The sequence below is a fragment of the Cyanistes caeruleus genome, chromosome 2, assembly GCF_971803275.1.
Source record: "Cyanistes caeruleus chromosome 2, bCyaCae1.hap1.1, whole genome shotgun sequence".
NCBI classification, from domain to species: Eukaryota; Metazoa; Chordata; class Aves; order Passeriformes; family Paridae; genus Cyanistes; species Cyanistes caeruleus.
In genome coordinates, this window is record NC_141702.1 from 29,984,147 (window position 1) to 30,003,746 (window position 19,600).

Here is a 19,600-nt window from a genome sequence, read left to right on the forward strand (position 1 = left end):
ATTAATGGTCTTTTGTTTTTGATGAACACAGCATATAAGTTTGTCCCAAGTGAGAGAGAAGATTGCAGCCTTGTACCTGCTGTTGGTACTATTTGCTGCATTTGTGTGGCTGTTCTCTCTGGTACTCTGTTACCAGCCCTTGTGCCTCTCCCTCTGTAAAGTACCTGTTGTCACAGCATTGATCTTGGCAGATTCTAGAGCATGGTTGAGTGTTCTGTCCTTAACTATAGCTAAGTGCCTCTTTTGTGGAGTATTCCCTCTCGTGTCGTCATTAGCTGTAGTCCTGTGTGTTTATGGAGATGGTGGGAGGAGGAGGGCTGTTAATGTGATGCTTTGGGGTCCATTCTTGGACTGAGCAAAGGTTAAAATAGACAGTGTGCACAACCAATTCTAAGGTGCAATTCATGAAAAAGCAGAGGTCCAAATATATGTATTATTTTATATTAACACACTATATTGTTTTCAAATTGATATATTAATTTTAATCATAATAAAGGTTTTGTATTTGCTTCATCAAATGATTGCACTTTAAAATTCATGCATGCAGAAGTAATCATTCATACATCTTTCTCTGTTTGAGAGATTACACATTTCTTTCTATTCATATTCTTCCAGGTGACTTGGATTATTACTGGCTGGATCCTGCCACGTGGCACAGCAGGGAGACGTCCCCTATTAGTTCGGTAAGAAATACAAAAATAGGGGTTCATAAAATATGAGTTAAAATTTTTAATAATTATTTCAGTTCAGCATATATATTTGACTGTAAAAAAAAAAATTCTACACAAATCATATGAAAATTTGTTTTAGACTACCAAGGGAATGGAAATCAGAAAGAAATTTTTGTCAAAGTGTGTATTTGTAAAATTGCCTGAATTTTAACTTGACTTTTAATTCCTTTATAGACATGGCACTTAATTTCACTATGAACCACAGATAAAGCAGGTGTGAGTGTGATGCTGCTCTGGGAAAGATTAGTGATTTTTTTTACATTGGAAAGTATAATTTTGATTTTATTATAAAATGAACCATATATAATATGGTAGACCTGCATAATGACATGCATTATTCTAAAGAACAGAATTTCTGAATGCTCTTTGCAGTAATGTAATTTAAAAGTAAATATTCAGTTTGATTACTTAAGGTGTCTTTGAAATGTTTAATTGTATTGAATTTTGAAATGGATTAGAATTCTATCTGTAGACTTAATGCTGAGATTTTCTTACAAGAGGCATTAAAGTTTAATATAGCCAGGGTCCAACAGAAATAATAATAGAGAACTCAGGTACAATATGTAACACATCAGAAGGATATTTGTGTCTACTGTGACATGATGATACAGTAATTTTACTTGTTTATACATGTGCATCTAAATACTGGAGAATGGTCACAGTTCTTTAATTGCACTGCTTGATTTTTTAACAGCATCCCGTAACGTGGCAGCCTTCCAAAGAGGGAGATCGCTTAATTGGGCGTGTTATTCTTAACAAGAGAACAACCATGCCTAAAGAATCAGGTGCATTACTGGGGCTAAAAGTAAGTATTACATAATTTATGTGCTGGATGAAAGGAAGTTCACTGACCTTAGACACAGAGGTGTAACACATTAAATCAGAGGACTCTCCATATGGTCTTTTGACAAAAAATGTATTGCTCTTGCTAAATTTTGAAAGTTATACAGATAAATTATGACTATAAATACATTTACTCCTATACAGTTTTCAGTTATTCATGACAAAGGGGCTAAACCATTTTGATTAAAAAGGATGTTTATTCAGCTTCTTGTCTGCAAGATAGATACTGCACATGGCAATGCACTAATGGAGTCCCACCTTGTTTAGTCAAATAATTCATCTTACAATCCACATACATAAATGTCATCTGGATGCAAATGCTTACAAGGTCAGTGTTTAAAAGCCACACAGCCATTTTAAAACAGAAACTGTGTAGAAAGTAACCAAATATTTACACAAAAATTTACAAAAAATCCTCTTAATTTAACAACTTAGTTGAAGTTGTATTGAATGCAATTCCAACTAATCTAGCACACCAAAATTGAGAGATTTGCAACACTGTCCAATTGATTTAAATCCCTAATTTACATTTTTAGCAGACTTTTAGGTTCATGTATCTCAATTGCCAGAACACTTAAAAGAGAGTGCTGTTTCTGAAGCTAGCGGGGAATACAGTGTACCAGTTCAAGCATTTCTCACTCCGTGAGAAATTGAACATATATTATTAAATCTATAGAACAACAAAGATGAGTGATAGAATTTAATTTGGTGTCCTTCTGTTTCACCTGAGAGCAACAGAAAGAATGCAAAATCTGAAATATTCTCACCTTGAAGTAAGATAATGTGGCATGGTAATACAAAAGATGAAAACAGCTTCACTCTACTAAGTGTTTAGTAGTCTATAGCACAAAGCTGCCAGCAAACAATCCTGTGTGAATATGTGAGAAAGAAAGGTTGCTCCAATAAGAAATGTGGAGTTGTAGAGTTTCTCTTTGATTTTTCAAGTTTTCAGTTGTATGTAATATGAACTAAGGCCATCATTGATACATTTTACACACTATCATGTGATGATATTATTGGTGCATAGGCTTCTGGATCTTTTTTTAGTATTAAAGCTCCTACTAGTTATTGTGATTTCAGCATGGGGGACTAATATCTAATGAACCATTATTCTACTGTTTCACTTTATTATAAAACTCCTCTGGGATATTCCTGACCAAAAAGAAATAATCCAAACCCCTCACCTGACTGGAGAGAGTAAGATAGTTAAAGAGATAGCAAGTTAACAAGACTACATTTTCTTTGTATTTTATTTAAAATCTGGCCTTTTGAGGGAACTAGTTTTTTTTCCTGATGTTCGTGATCTCTGTATCCTGTAGTCGTTTTCAAAAACAGATCTCTTTGGTTTCAGGTTATCTTCTGTTTGACAAAAGCCAGAAGTTGCTGGTTTGTCCTGTCATGTCCTTGGATGAGAGTGCCTATGTTTTACCAGTGTCAATATTCTTGTGAACTTGTTGCCCCTATTTAATAGTAGTGTATTTGCCAAGTTTTCAATTGATGCACCAACTGCATTTTGGGATTTCATATGCTTGAAATGATGCCCACTTGCAATTTAAATTTGAATACATGACAGACAATTATATGTGAAAAGTGCATTTTCGTGTTATTTATTAGGAAGTTCTTTCTTCAACAAATTTAGCTATGTAGCAAACTGCATAAGATTGATTAGTCATACACTGTAAAAGGAATATCAACTTTATTCATTGTGTCAACTTTACTTCTGTCTTTAAGCCTCTCTAAACCCAAATTGGCAATAGGTTTGCCTATGAACATTTCAGGTGTAATTTTAAAAATAATGTAAAAACTGATTAGACTATATATTTGTGACATCTGGTTTGTGGCTTGGAGACTCACAAATTTGTGATTAACTAGGTTGTTGGAGGAAAAATGACGGAATTAGGACGACTCGGTGCCTTCATTACCAAAGTGAAGAAAGGTAGCTTGGCTGATGTGGTGGGGCATCTCAGAGCAGGTAAATCAATCAGTTGCATATAAAATATATTGCCTTTTACTAATGGTCTATTGAATGCAACTTTTAATTTATATTAACATTTTTCCTGTGTTATGATAATATTTTTTAAATACAGAACAATACTGTAATGTTGTTATGAAATGCCATGGTTGCCTACATTCTATTACGAACATCAATTGCTTGGATGTATAAGCAAAACAAAAGACACTCCTGAGGCATGCTGGTAACAGTGTGACACTGTGACACTGGTAAATGTTTGCCAGCTCAAGAGCTACTTATTACACTCCAGAGAAGCAATGCAAACATTTTTTTTTAAACTGATTGCGGCAAACAAAATTCACATCACTGAAAGACAACACACTGCATACAGAGTGGATTTTATTAGTGTTCCTTTCAGTGTTAGCTGTTAAAAATGAAAATGGAAAACAAGCCAAAAAAATGGCCCTAAAATATTTCATTTCTATTAGATGTATATATTGCACTTACAAGTAAATGGCTGTGCTAATGGCACTTTTCAAGCTTCTAAATGAAGTGTGAATTATGCACAGCATTTGCTTTTCCAAGTCATTTCTTAATGGTTTATATTTTTACTATAGCTCTAAGCAGCTACTTTCTACGTGTTGTTTTAGCTAGGTACCTATGTAGTGTCTTAAGAACCCAGAAGCTCCAATGCCAATGTGTATGGCTTTATTAAGGATAATTGTGTGAAGCAGCTAGTAATAAAGAACTAAAAAGGATGATGAGTCTCTAACAATATTCTACGTTTTTGGCATATTTAATTTTTTCTTTCTTACCGAATCAATATGCATGGGGTTGATACCAACTATTATAGTTGTTTATAGATTTTAAAGGCAGACTATAATTACATAAATTAAATTTGTCTTCACTGATCTTAAACTTTTTAGGCTGAAATCCTAATTTTCTATTTCTGGTCTGGGTTTTTTTTTTTTTGGGTTTTTTTAATGAAAGCTATTTTTAATTTCTAAAAGCAGCTTTAGAGCCAGAATTATTTCCCAGGAAAAAATGCATTGTTTTGCATGTTTCCAATGAGTGAAAGTCTGTTTATCCTATTGCATGGGACTAAAGCACACAAAAAAGTCATGGATGAGTCCTTGCAGTTAGCAAAAAATACTTTTGTCCTCATAAAAAAAGTCAAAATTTGGGTAATTGGTAAAGCTTTGAGTAATTATACAAAAAATAAATTTTAATAACTGCAAATATGAAGTTTTGCATGAGGAACAGAACATCCTTGTGAAAGAGTAAGCACTGGGAGCTAACCAGCCATAAAGCACCTTGGCAGGAAAGTGTCTGAAGGTTTCACAACAGCTCTTTCATGATTTTAAAAGATTTTAATGTTACTTGAAAATATAAATTTTGTTCCTTGTAAAATAATATGAAAATCAGATAAACTTCTCTTTAAATTCAAGGGGATGAAGTTCTAGAATGGAATGGTAAACCCTTGCCTGGAGCTACAAATGAAGAAGTTTACAACATTATTTTAGAATCAAAATCAGAACCTCAAGTTGAAATCATTGTTTCAAGGCCTATTGGGTAAGGCAAAAGACTTGCTTCTTAAGCATAGTTATTACTTTTGGCAATAGGAATCTTAAGGGGATTATTTGTGAGTTAATTACTTTTTATTTCTTAATAATAGGATCCAATTCTCTCTCCGTTACTGACATTCTGTATAGTCTGTTTTCTTCACTACCATTTACAGTCTTGTGTCTTTGCAGTGACATATAAGCATAAATGTTGTTTTCTGTGTGGTCAAAGTACTATAAAGGCTTTTCTCAAGTGGCAAACAAAAACTGGTAGATTAGGTACACTTGTGCATGACAAACTTCTGGTTGCCAGGCTTTCACCCTGCTAGATCTGAATAACTTACAAAGATCATCATGAGTGGAGGGAAGCATTGCAGGATTCTAATAAGCCAATAGCAGTAGGATTTTAAACAGGCCTTCTTTAAAGAGCTAAAAAAATGAAACACAAAACTCGTAATTGAAGAGACTGTATTTGCCCTTAAATGATTGTTATCTAAGTCAAACGTGGAAGCAAAAGCTTCAATCAAAAATTAGCATTAATGTGTTACGTTTGTAATCTCTGGTTTTTTTATTATAAACCCAGGTTTGGGGTTTTGTGTCAACAATTCTTACATTCTCAGTTTCCCAAATAAACCTTAGACTGAAAATAAAACCTTTTCAAATTGATAAAATTAGGGGTATTGGCCTTGCATTAGTGATATCAGGAATGTTTTGAGCAAAGTCTTACAAAATTGAATATGAATAAATTACTGTAAATTCACGTTCACCTTGCAAAAGAGTCACATGATTTACAATAAGAAGTGATTCTTTTGAATTTGCTATTTTCATCTTAATTATAAATTTTGCTTGTCTCAAATATGATACTTTTTCAGTTTTAGAAAAAAAAATTATTCATTTTCTTTCTGACTAAAATATTCTTCTTTTACATTTTTTTACTGATTTTGTCTGTGCTATTTGAGTGTAGCTATATTTTGCAAATAAATTTTTCCTTTTTAATGGCAATCTCTATCAAATAAAATTGACATTAATAGGCAATTCCACCTATCAATTTTACCTTCTAATGGAAGATGAAAGTCTGATGCAATAAGAGAGGCTGTTAAACGCTAAAATTACCATCCAGATGAAGTCTGTGGGGAAGTAAAAGCTTTGTTTTGCATTTTTTGAGTCAGATAAATTAGGAGATATTCTTAAAAGAAAGTTGCAAATTCAGTTGCCTTGAGGCATATTATTGGAAGTCTAGTTTTTATATTTAACTCAGCAAAAAATAAATATGTGTATATCGGACATGACTTAAATTCTACATGTCAGTTGAAGAAAACATGAAAATAGATTTGTATCAACTGTACAGCTGATGCAAAAGGAAATGCTAGATTAGCATTTTAAACAATGGACTTTAGAAATATTTGTTGCTGTCAATATTGCAAATGTATCTTAAATTTCTAAGATAACTTCAGTATTAAACCAAATATATTCTTTTAGTTTACAAATTTGATAAATCTATTAGTTTAGAAAAATTGAGTACAAAGTGTCTGCATGCCAGTGCCACATTCCTGAAGAAAAACTAAAAAATAGCTCCCTTTTTCTGAAGTTTGTTCAAAATCAAAGGATGTTCCTGAATCTGAACAGTGCTAGAAAAGTGCAGCCAGAAATAGTACCAATAAAATGTGAAGTTTTTCTTTGGGTGATGCAAGAATATTTTTTCAGTAAATAGTCAAAAATAGAGCACATCAGATTTTACTTTTATTTTGAGATAAATGGAGTCTTAGCATGGAGGTTTTTGCATAATGAAACAACATTTTTCTTGTAGAGTTCTGTCTCAATAGATTTTAATTTTTTTTTTCTTTTGCTTGAAGGTCAGGTTGTTTTTTGGGGTTTTTATGAGAACAAATAAATATCCTAGAGAATAGAACTTTAAACTTTAAAGTCAGATCCCTTCTAACCTGCAGTAATGAGTCAAAGTCCAGTTGTTTTATGTCAGACTGGGATTTACCTGTCTGTCATCTGAAAAGATCCAAAAGTTTCAGACCTTGTACAACAGAGAAAATCCTAATAGTAGTTATCAAAATAAAGAGCATGCTGCACAAGATTTTCTTTCTTTCCCCTTTTTTCTTTTTTCTTAATAAATGTGATCTATGTAAATTTTGTTGTGTAATGGAAAAAGGTTTGCTTGCATTAACAGATCACTTTGATTTTGTCATCAGCTCCACTTTGACTTGTTTTTAAACTGTGTGATGGTTTCAGATTCATGACAGGGAATTTTATTTCATCCCATCCAACACATCTAGTATGTCAAAGTTTGGCAGGTACTTTTAGGTGCTGACTAAGCAAAGTTGAAATTGCTTGATACAGCATGAAGTGATAATCCATTACAGCTAAAATTCCTGTGAGGGAATAAGTTCCCGAAAGACCTGAAAATGGTATTTCATCTATATAATTTAAGTGTTTTGCATCTCTCAGTATTAATAATGCAAATAATGTATGAACACTTTCAGTGGTTTTGATTTAAAAATTCCTAGCATATTAGGTCTAAAAAGCCCAAATATGACACAGTTTGCCTTAAGTGGATAATGGAAGGACTGTAAATCCACAAATTAGACTGCCAGTTACAAAATCGCGGTCTAAACAATTTGTTCAGTCTTGTAAATTTGGATTTCTGAGTCTGCTAGCAAATGTGATTTTAAGTAATGGATAATTGTAGGATGTTTATTAGAGAAGAATGTGAAGCACATAACACTATTAGCAGCTAAAGGCATAACAACAATAAACAGTATAACCGCAATAGTACCGTGGAAACTCCATAGAAACTAATTGACACTAATTCTAATGGCTGCAACACAAGGTAGATAAGAAACCTATAAAAAGTAGAATTAATGGGTTGGCTATCTCAATATGAAAAGAATTATCTGTGAATATGCATACTGTGTGAGAGGTGGTTAATATAGGACAGCACAGAAAATCCTCTGGCAGTGTACTTTTTGGAGGAGAAGCGTGGCATAACTAACTCACCATCTCTTGTATGCTCTGTGGGATAGTGCAGGTAAAACAAATGTTTTTTTTTCATTTGTCTCTGCTTTCTTTGTCAGATGCTAGCTATCTTTGCTTAGATTTCCACAGGTAATGCTGCCAAAACTGCTGTTTCTCTGATATGATTCAGTTCCTCCGTGCAGGGTCGGTTACTGTGGTCTAGGTCCTGGCAAGGAGGTTCAACCTCCATCATAAACCAGGCAGTGCTGAACTCCTGAGAGCTGCTCAAGTCATTAGTGCAAACTGCAGATTGATCTCCATGTTCTGATGGGAAGGAATGGTTTTGGAAATAGCAGGATGAGCACTGGGGAGAGGTACTCAGACACTCTTTAGAAAATCTCAAGGGTGTAGATTATCATACATCTTTTCCTAGGACAACCTCAAAAGTGCGAGTTACAACCACATTTGAATTTGGTTCAGTTTCAGAGATCAGTATCTTGACTATATCCCTCAGAGAAATTATAGGTGTTCTGTGCAAAATAACGATTCTCACAAACCATATATCTGCACAGAGAAATTTCAGCCTACGGTATAGTTTGGTTTAATTTATATAGTCCTTGAGGTGTGAAAGGATCAGACATAAGATAATAATATGTAATACCATGTAAAACCACTCCAAGGTAGAGATAGAAAGACAAAGTTTGAATTTTTCACCTCTTTACTGCAGGTGTGTCTGACACTGCTTTTCTCAAGTTCATATTGCTCCAGAAGGGAATAAAATTTTGTTACTGTATTGGATAAGCAGTTGTGCAGCTTTTCACTTTGTTTTTCTTTGACTAGTCTAGTTTTGAATATTTTAACTCATGGGCTACTATTTCTTCTAAAGGACTCTTTTGCAAATTGTATGTCAGAATATTTTCTGCAGTGCAAAATTAAAAGCAGGCTAGATAAGACTAATTTTCATACATGAAAAGTTTTAGATTATAGTTTCAGAGCGTTCATTCTTTAATTAAAATTCCAACATTTAATCCTCTTGTAAGCTGTGTGGATCTGTTTCTCATGTTAATTTATTACTAAATTTTTCTGTGTTGGTTGCAATACCGTGACAGTGCCTTAGCATAAATATGAATCAGTTATTAAATGCTTCTATGTGTAATTAATATTTGAAGTTTATTTTTAGCCTTTTTTAATTTTTTCTGCTGTATTGTTGACAATACGAGAAAAAAAAATCCAAACAGAATTAGTTTTTGTCTTTGTCTAACCACACCGGGACTACAGAACTTGAAAATGTTTGGGCAGCACTTTCTATGTTGAAAAAGTCCTTGCAAATGTGAACCTTCATTTAGATATCCTAAAAGTGATGTTGTTACAAACAGTGCTATCCTGCGGATAGGAAAATAAGAAAAAATAGCAAAAGAAAATATTGAAGACTTAACATTGTATTGAACAGAAAAATCTGTTTGATTATGGCAAGTAAATACTTCAGAGTGATGAGAAATGCCCTGACCTGAAAAAGAGAAAATGTCAAGAGGAAGAAAACTGCACAGCAGCCCTGTTGTGCTACAGGTCATTAATCTGTTCATATGTGAGTAGAATAGTACTGTGCCATGTCAAGAATGACTAATCCAGCTATAATTCCATGAGTCTGAGGAAACCACATTTTTCTTGACTCATGAGGTCAAGGCAAGGAGAAGCACATTCTTGTTTAGTGATATGTGGTTTGAGCTGATTTGAGACATTAACATAGAGCTGAAACAGTCTATTTTAGAACACAGGCACCACAAGTTTAAATTGCAGGACACAAAAAGTGAGTTTAAGTCTCAGTGATTGGGCACCGTTGCATTCTTTTTCTGATACAAGTGCCTGTTTCTTTTTCATAAGTGACTTTTATATACCTAAGAGGCTTAGTTTTATTGATTTCCAAGGCAGAAAGATTTCTGTGTTTCACTGTGCAGACTGTCTGAATGCCTTTTAAATTCTCAACTATAGACTTAAAATCTTGTAAATGTTTTTCAGAAATGTTATTGCACTTCCAATTTTGGATTAGTCTGTGTGGATGAAAATACATTCAAGTAATTCACTGAAGAGTTTTGTTCCCATTTCCGTCCTCTGCTGCTTTGTTAAGATTTGTGCAATACTAGATGATTTTTGCTTTTGTAATGTATTTTCAATGATGGCTGAGAATAGACAGAGCCAGGAACTAGCATCATTCAGATTCTGATGGAAGAGTAAATTTATTGATGGGAAAACAGTGATAGATGTGTGTGGACTTAATAATTTTATCTTGCTTATAATCTATATACATGTTGGATATGTATGTGTTGAAAAATGTCCACATCCAATTGTAATATGGTTTAATTTTCTTTTATCCTTTGGAGAAATGCATTATTCACTTGTTTGTTTAACATTGTTAATGTTCTTTCTTTTCTTTTTTTATTATTGTAAGACATTTTCATCAGTTTCATTCTCTGAACTCCTTGAGACGTTTATATAAAAATTACTAGTGAGTTAATCTTTGTCTTATTTTTTTGATTTTTCTTCCTACAAAAACAGTTGAACACCCATAGCTGTACTTCCTTTTGGCAAATGAAGAACAGCTATGTACTGTATATTCTCTTTCTTTATTGTTCCAGTTGTTAAAGTATCCGGAATCCATTCACAATGTTAACGTTATAGCGCTCATATTGTTATATCTGCTAGTTCCTTAACCTGAAGGTAGTTTGTGTTAGTGTGATTTTCATGAATGGTGGTGGAAAGTATGTCTTTAAATGTTTCCTCTTTCTCTCCTTGTAACCTGTTAGAGCAGAAACAGATCCATGTTTCCAAAAAACTGTCCCAACAATGTATTTGTCACAGCCGAAAGTCGTCTCTGTTGTTTCTAATTACTATATATTCACATTTTAGTGATATTCCACGGATTCCAGAGACTTCCCACCCCCCATTAGAGTCTAGTGAGTAAACACCTTGTTCCTATTCTTTAAGCATGATCTTGTACCCAGCTAAGTTATTTCAGCTATGGAACTTCTGAAATATGATCTGTGGAAATTGCATTAGTTCCGAGGTTTTTGCATGACAAAATTCAATGTGTATTTGGTCTTGTGTGTTAAGTTTGAAGCAATATGGATTTTATTAAACATATACAGATTTCAGATCTTAGCAGAATTCTGATTTTTCATTCTATAACTTGTGTTGTTAGCACCAAAATAATAATTTATTTCCCCTAACGTAAGAGAGAGAACAGGTATAAGGGACTGCCAAATGTAAAAATGGTGTCAGGATTTCACCTCCTGCACCATGTAGACTAAGTCCAGAGTTCTTGTTTATTTTTTACACAAGAAAACCTTGGTTAGGCGAGTTTTTAGTGCATATTCCAAAAGACTGGTGTTCTTTCTAACTATGCCATTTGAATGTTTTCAGCCAGAGTATTTGAGCGCTGTGGTCGCAGTCCTTTCCCATCTGAGCCTTTCCTGAGATGCAAATAGAAACCTTCCCTGGGTGTGGGAAGCTGTGTTCACTTGTAACAAGCTCATATCATTAGTGAGGGCTCTGTTTCACTAGGGGAGAGCTGATGATGTCCAGCAGTTGATGAAATACCCTCCATGCCAGATGCATGCCCTGCATGTCTTCCTATTAAAATTTCAGAGGCTTCTGGGAGTATAATCCATACAACAGATGTGGTTTATTCATTAAAGACTTAGGATCAGAGTACTTTGCGTGGAAAGGCAGATGTGTAATTCAGTCAGAGAACAGTATTTTATTTAAAACACCTGCTATGGTTTGATGCATGAGGGGCACTTTTTTAATATGTTATTTCAAATAAACTAAAAGATGACAGGTTTAATCCAGGGTGTAGGGGTAAACAAGCAGTCTTTTCACTGTGTTTTCTGCATCAACTTAAAAAAATTCAAAGAAAAAGCAGTTTATAAGTTATCCAGATTTTGGATGGTAAATTCATGTGTTTCTCATGTGATTTTAGGTTCAAGTTCTTTTGAATCTCAGAAGATGGAAAGGCCTTCTATTTCTGTTATATCTCCAACTAGCCCTGGAGCCCTACGGGATGCACCTCAGGTCCTACCAGGGCAGCTTTCTGTGAGCATATTTTGATTTTCTTGAGATTTTAAGGGAAGTCTGTGAAGTGCTGGTCCCACAGCTCTGCACATTCCCAAGGTCTATTGGGAGGTCAAGAGAAATGTCCAGTGTTGATAAAGATTAACATCTTTCAAAAGTTTTTTTTGACACCCTCCTTACACTAACAAGCCATCACTGTAATCATAGAAGACAAAATTGTTGTCTTAATACATCAAAGAGTGCAGGAATTTATGCTGAGGAAAGCCCATAAAAGTGCCTTGAAACTTGTCATTTTGTAGCTTCTGCATTGAAAATAGTGACTTTGCTGCACATGTCCAGTAATCTGGCAAAGTATCTCTATTTTCTTTATGGGATCATTTAAAGGGCTGTGTATTTGGCAAGCATTACACTATTCAGTAATGCATTTTAATTTAGATACATCTTGGAACTTTCTTGAAATACTAATTGAAGTCCTGGTTATTAAATATATTGTCAGTACTTAGACTTTGTTTTCTACATTCTTGTATTTTTTTATATTGATCATATTAGTTTATGAGTATACAGCAGGCTTACACATTTCCTGACATTATGATTCTCTTAAGAAGTTAGCTTTATATTATATTTATATATAGCTATATTTAATATATAGCTTTATATTATTGTTTCCATGAACACTTTTGAAAGGGTCACAAATCTGAGTAGATAGATTTTGACTATGCATTGAGATTAGATGCAGGCAGAGCTTCCTATTTAATGTAGCTTTTAAGGTGCAGAGCTAAGACATGCTGCTTTAGGTGCACCTACAGATCAAAGATTATGCAGTGAGTACAGTAAACAATGTTAGTATAATCAGGCATCATATTTTTATTCAGCTGTGATAAATATAACAGTCTATGGTACATACCATCATCTTTTCCATCTAACCTAATTAAATATTAAGGGATATTAAATGCAATTTATCTGATTGTCTCTGGGAACAAAAACCCAGCAGTTACTTTTATGTTGTGGTTATTTTTGATGCAATCTGAAAATTCTGCTTCTTCTCCATTTTCAATAATGTTTTCTGGTAACTTCATTCCTGTAGGTTAAACTATGGTATGACAAAGTGGGACATCAGTTAATAGTTAATGTTCTACAAGCAACAGATTTGCCACCAAGAGTAGATGGACGCCCCAGAAATCCCTATGTAAAAATGTATTTTCTTCCAGACAGAAGGTAACAGTATTCCAGTTTAGAAAATTATGTTTTAATTTACCATGTATTGGATCAACTTTGAATGAGTGCTTATGAAGAACTTCTTTTTACATTTTTTTATAGCTAGATTAATTATAGCAAAAAATTACACTTGAATCATGTAAGTCAATATCAATTTAACTTTGTGGTCTTTTATAAGAATGTGTTCCACTGTGAAGAAAATGCTTTCTTCATTTAGGCATTATTGCCTAAGAGAAAAAGAAAACATTTATGTGCTGATGAGTGCATGGTATTTTCTGATTTATCTCTATGAATAATTTACAAAAAATATTTATGTTGCAGCGATAAAAGTAAAAGAAGGACCAAAACAGTAAAGAAAAGTCTAGAGCCAAAATGGAATCAAACTTTTCTCTACTCACATGTACATCGTAGAGATTTTAGAGAACGAATGCTTGAAATTACTGTATGGGATCAGCCAAGAGTACAAGAAGAAGAGAGTGAATTTCTTGGAGAGGTGATGCATAAAATCACATTTCTTCTGAGTTCATTGCTTGGGATTGACTACATATGCATATGTACTATGTATATGTGTTTCTCTGTGTGCCTTCAAAGTAAAATTGAAACCTGATGATTTTTCTACTAGATTCTTATAGAGCTGGAGACAGCACTTTTAGATGATGAACCACATTGGTATAAGCTACAGACACATGATGAATCTTCACTACCTCTGCCTCAGCCATCACCATTCATGCCAAGAAGACATGTTCATGGTGGAGAAAGCACTAGCAAAAAATTACAAAGTAGGTCCAAATTCCATTAGATCTCTTAAATTTTAAGTTAGAAATGCTGGATAGGGTGTAATGGTACTTAAATTTCAAATAAAAAAGATACTATTTCATAGTCTTTAAAAGTAATGAAAATGTGTGGCAGAAAGGCAATTTAAATTATGACATTATGACATGTCAGCCTTATAACTGTGACATAAAACTTTTAAGTGCGTGAAACCTGCTGGAATTGATTTGGCTTTCAATAGAAAAACAAAATTGTTCAAAGATTTTTTCTTCATAGTTTTTTTTTTTTTTAAATAGAAAGATAAAGTTTATAATTATTGGATACTTTTAAAAAAATTAAAAGCATCTTATTTTTTAAAAAGAAGTCCTTAAAGACTTACAAGGCTTAAAAACAATTTTCATCATAAAGTTAGTCTCAACCTCCAATATGCTCACTAAAGTGTACTTTTGCAGAAAAGAGAAATTGTATTCATATATTTGGGAGGTACAGTTGTTTTCATGAATCTGATTTCAGGTTTGTATGAGGCATGTTAAAAGGCTATGTTTCAACATTGTACTTTTCTCTGTTCATTTAAATTAAGATTTATTTAGAAATATGAAAGATGTAGAGGATTGTTTTAAAATACATTTCCAAGCTATTATTCTGATTTTTTTAAAACATAGAAGACATTCACTCCAGCCAATGCATAGGAAATCGCTGCACATTCAGGGATGAACTATAAATATGTAAATATTACTGCTGTAATTGCTGCATAGATCCAAATGGAGGATATGTATATAGACAGCAAATTAAAGGTTAGTTGTTGTGAGATATTTGAGTTTTTTCTAAAAGCTGGCAGTGCTGTTTCCTCTTCCTCTCTCTCACCATATGCTGCCTCATCTCCTTTCCTGTTCAGTAAGCTGATTCAGCATATTCACTGAAGTAGCACAAAAGTGTTTTTTTCCTTTACTTGAGTTTTGCTTTTAGAGGCTTAGTGAGATAAACTAGCCTAGCAGAGGATTACTGAGGACTTGAGGGGAAGAGAAAGGGAAAAGAGGCTGCAGCAGCTGTAAGGTGTTAAATTGGCTCAGCTGTCTTGTGAAGCATCAGTTATTCACTGCAGTTTAGTTCTCCTTCTCTATTGTTTTGACTTAAAAGCATCTTTTTGGTTTCATTATTTTGTTAAATGAAGTTATTCTTATATATTGTAACATGACCAGATGTTCAGGTATTTGTTTACCTTACTGTTGTGCAGGATCTCGGCCAATCAGTGATAGTGACATCTCAGATTTTGATGTTGATGATGGTATTGGAGTTGTTCCTCCAGGTGCGTGGATGAACAGCATGGTCCTGCTTTCTTTTTCTTCTTCCTCTTCTTTGCTTGTTTGGATTTTTTTTTTTTTTCCTTTATAATATTTTGGAATATTTAGGATACTGGTTTTGCAGAGTGCATTGTAGAAAAAACAGTTTTCCTGATTATTCCATGGTACCTGTCCCATACCTGGTAAATTAAAAGATTCTACTATTCATTAATTTATATTTATTTTGCATATCACTCTTCATATGGCACTCACTTCTTGGTTCAAATTGGTTAATTTTTTATTGTGTCATGCTCCAAGCATTATTTAAAATGCAAATTAAAAGACGCCCACATTTTAAAATAGTTATGATTTCAGCTTTTATTGAAAGCATTTTTTTTAATTATTTTGCTTTTCGCTTGAAACTTTGTTTTAATGCAGTCTCCCATGGACTTTATTGATAATGCATGGCAGTAGATTAAGATGCATGTAGCATGGCTGTATCTTTTATAGTTTTCATAAGCCTTCATGAACTATCATTACCCTAAATGTTCATAAATATTTACTTGTAGAGACTGTCATGGTTTGACTTTTAGTTCAGCGTTCCTACATACTGAAAATCTTGAGGACTATCTTGGATACTGCAGTCTTCTAGTTCTTGTTAACTGTTGCCACAAGTCAAATAAATACGTTTCCCAATTGTCCCAAGCTAACTGAAGAGTCACTACGTCATTGCCAGCACTAAATCAATTTTTCTGTGGATCTTCCTGATGAAAATCACTGAATTAAATCATGGTGGCATTCAGAAAGCTTTCTGTCTTCATGGTCTGTGTTTAAAATAATCTCACAATTTATTTATCCAATATATAACTGTAAAAATAAATCACATATCTTATTAAAGTTCTATCCTCTTGATGTTAATGGAGACAAATTCTCCTTCCTTTGTTGCTGATTGGGTTCTTTTCTTATTTTATATACTTTGCTCCTCAGCTGCTAAGAGAGAAATTCCTTCATGTATGCCTAGTTAGGATATTTGATACTTTTACATCAGCAGAGAGAGTAAGCATTTAAAATTAAATATAAATAATTGGCTCTAAATATTTTTCCTGGGCTTTTTTTTAGTTTTTTTCTTTATTTTATTTTTTTTGGGGGGTTATAGTTGAAAATGTAGATACTGGTTTATCTTTTTAGGATTACTTACATTGAAGTTTTCAGTATATTCTATTAAGAACTGGGGCGTTTTTTCAGCTGCCAGTCCTTCCATGCATCCATTTGAAATAAATAATTTTCCACCTGACAGGTAGCATTCAAAATGGTTCAGCTGCATGTATTGAACTTTGTTCGCTGGCCAGCATTTGAATAACTGACTCTTACTGACATTTCTTTGGACTTCATGTTTGGGTGTGCCTTTGATGAACACACAGATCCAAACTTTCTCAGAGATCACTGTAGAAAATAGCAGGATTTAATTTTTAGAACTGGATTTGCAATGATCTGAGAGAATATATCCAAGTCAAAAATTGAAGGGCATAGTGAGGAAGCTCCTTCTGAAGTCCACTTAAACAGAAACATTCTGCTAGTTCACTTGACCAAGCACAAATTTGTCCATTTTGAGTTTAATTGATGCATTTGTTCAGCAATTCTAAATTAAGTTCATGTGTTTGTGATTCCTCTGTGAAGTGGATGTGCATCTAAGTGTGTGGGGTTTGCATGTGCAACCTAAATTCTTAAAAGGGAGATGGCCTTCAGGCACAGGGACAATGAGTCATCAGCCACAAATCTATGAAAGCTGAGACAGTGTATGGAAATGTGTTTTGCAGTAAGACCTGGGAAAGGTTTGCAGTCCCAGTGTCTGTCAAATTGTTTGAAAACCTTAGGCACAGATTCACAAATGTGACTGGATATCAAGTTCATATCTATGCATTTCTACCCTCCTATCCAACCTTCTTAACTTGCCTTGTTGCTAAATTATTAAGCCTTTGGACTGCTCCCTTCATTTGCACTGAATGAACAGTGCACTATCTTCTCCATAGAGCAGACTCCTTTGTTAAACCTAAGTTCCATGCAAGTTCTCTTTTGTTCTGCAAAACAGGCCTTTACCCCTGCTCTCCTCCTGCCCTTCAGTACCAAGGTCCTCACCAGAGTGCACCCCAGCTCTTGTCTGGTTCTGATTTTTCACACATTCTCTTGCACAGCGTGCATGTGGGAAGGAGCAGAAAATATCCATATTTCCCTTTAATGTCATATGGTGAGGCACCATTTTAGAATAGCCTTTATTGGCTTCAACCAGATTAATCTAGTTTTAAGATACTCCTTTGCATGAGAAGTAAGAATATCAAAATTGAGTTTACAACATTTGATACATAAGAAAATATTTCCTTTTAAAGACCTGTCCAAGCTGTAGGCTGCCAGCTTCTCCATGAGAATCCTGGGTAAACTGTACAAGATTTTTATAATTTAAAGTAAACAACATCCACTGCCTTTCTGTCACCTACTAAGAGAGTGGTCTTGTCATAGGAGATCAAGTTAGTCAGGCAGAATCTCCTCAAAGTTATTAATTTTCTCTTTTTCCTGAAGTACAGAGAAAAAAAATAAAGTTATTTAGCCACCGTAGAATGTCAAGATTTTCACAAGAGTTATTGCTCATTTTCTAACAAATAAACACATAACTACAAAATGTAAAAGCAGAAAATTTCACTTTATCTCCATGCAAGCTGAAAACATGAAGGAAAATAGTTTTGCTATTTTAACTAACCTTGAAAATCCTTAAAGCTATAATTTCAATTTTTTTACCAATTGTTAAGGTAAATGCAGTGTTAGAATTTAGTAATAACATAGAAAATTATTTTCCTAGAAATTTCAGCAGCTGCAAAGAACTTGTCAGTGGAAGCAAAGATTGTTATATCAAAAATAGTGGTACTTTAATAAATTCCAAAATATTTTAAGAAAAGTATTTTTCCCTTGTCATATCGCTAATTAATGAATCTTATCTTTTGTGTAATTATACCATCCTCATTTATTAGTAGTTCCTTGCAGTGATATGCCTATCTTTTTTTTAATCAGCTCTTAGATATGTTCATAAAAGTATATGAACAGCTGAAAGTAACTTTAATTTCAAGCTCAGGTTTAACAAAAATTATTTTGACAGGGTTTTTGTGGTATGCTGACATCTGTTTAAAATAAGAAAATATTCTTTTAAGTCACTCAACCTCTGCATATAATTCTCAAGTAAGCTTGTGATGCTGAGCTGTTCTTAAACCAGTCTCTCTGTCTGTATGGTACTGGGCAGCCCAGTACTCCATAAGGGTCAGTGAAGATTTTAATAAAATCTGAACATGTTTTGAGACCAATCTGTTTAACTAAAGCTTCAGAAACTTCCTTAATTAAAAACAAAACCAAAAAAAAAGCTGAAATACAGTTGGTAATATCCCCAGTGGTGTTTTCAACGAGCTGCATTGCTTATGCTGTGGGTAACTCTTCAGAGCAGTTTCTTTTTCTGTCACATGTAACCTGTATAAATGTATTTGCCTTCCTCCTGTAGCAGCAGGGTGACATCACTACAATACCTTGTCACTGTCTGTGTTGTCCTTAAGAAAAAATAATATAATTCTGGTATCAAATGTTTGCTAGAACCATTTTTATCATCCATCCTGTATTCATTTCCTGTCACACCTGGCAGTTTCCCATGAGCAACTGAGAAACTTCTGCATAAATTACCATCAGCTTGGTTGCTGCTATCATGCTGGTCCATGCAAAATTTTTCTCTCTACTCACCCGAAGAGCACAGAGCCTTTGTATTTGAGGATATGAGGAAATGCTACTGTTGCTGTCACTGTCATGGTCCACTGTGAAAGTACGGGTGTGATTTAACCAGTTTGACAATTCTTGAATTAATTGTTGGGATAAGTATAAATTACTGTCTCAGTTCTGTAAGCTTTGTGTACACACACTGCGTAAGCTTCAGGTATTGTTCCCTAGACAGCTTGCCTATGCAAACTATATAACATAAAATTATCTTTCTATACTAGACTTCTGAGTTTACAGGATAATCCTATGTGCAGTTTTTTAGGGAGACTAGAAATGCTCTAGGGATATATTTTAAATTTATATTTCATTTTTTAAACTTAAATTGTGTTTATTATAGTACAATTGCCTAAAGATTGGAAAGAAGTTCAGGATTTCTTTGGTTTTAGTGTCTAATATATGTAAACTGCTCTT

At 33.8% G+C, this 19,600-nt stretch overlaps 1 protein-coding gene across 26 annotated transcripts in view; it reads left to right on the top strand.

The window, feature by feature from the left end:
* The window catches only part of LOC111925814 (regulating synaptic membrane exocytosis protein 1), a 135,892-nt gene that overhangs the window by 11,534 nt on the left and 104,758 nt on the right, over positions 1 to 19,600 (top strand). For 23 of the 26 annotated variants that reach the window (XM_023922394.2, XM_086876249.1, XM_086876233.1 and 20 more), the window contains exons 2-11: positions 616 to 683; positions 1,426 to 1,536; positions 3,447 to 3,546; positions 4,974 to 5,097; positions 10,956 to 11,002; positions 12,028 to 12,140; positions 13,204 to 13,334; positions 13,656 to 13,827; positions 13,957 to 14,113; positions 15,340 to 15,411. In XM_023922394.2, the coding sequence (XP_023778162.1) occupies positions 616 to 683; positions 1,426 to 1,536; positions 3,447 to 3,546; positions 4,974 to 5,097; positions 10,956 to 11,002; positions 12,028 to 12,140; positions 13,204 to 13,334; positions 13,656 to 13,827; positions 13,957 to 14,113; positions 15,340 to 15,411 (1,095 nt within the window). The remainder of the gene's footprint in view (positions 1 to 615; positions 684 to 1,425; positions 1,537 to 3,446; positions 3,547 to 4,973; positions 5,098 to 10,955; positions 11,003 to 12,027; positions 12,141 to 13,203; positions 13,335 to 13,655; positions 13,828 to 13,956; positions 14,114 to 15,339; positions 15,412 to 19,600) is intronic. The other 3 variants (XM_086876234.1, XM_086876250.1, XM_086876237.1) reach the window with 1 other exon arrangement.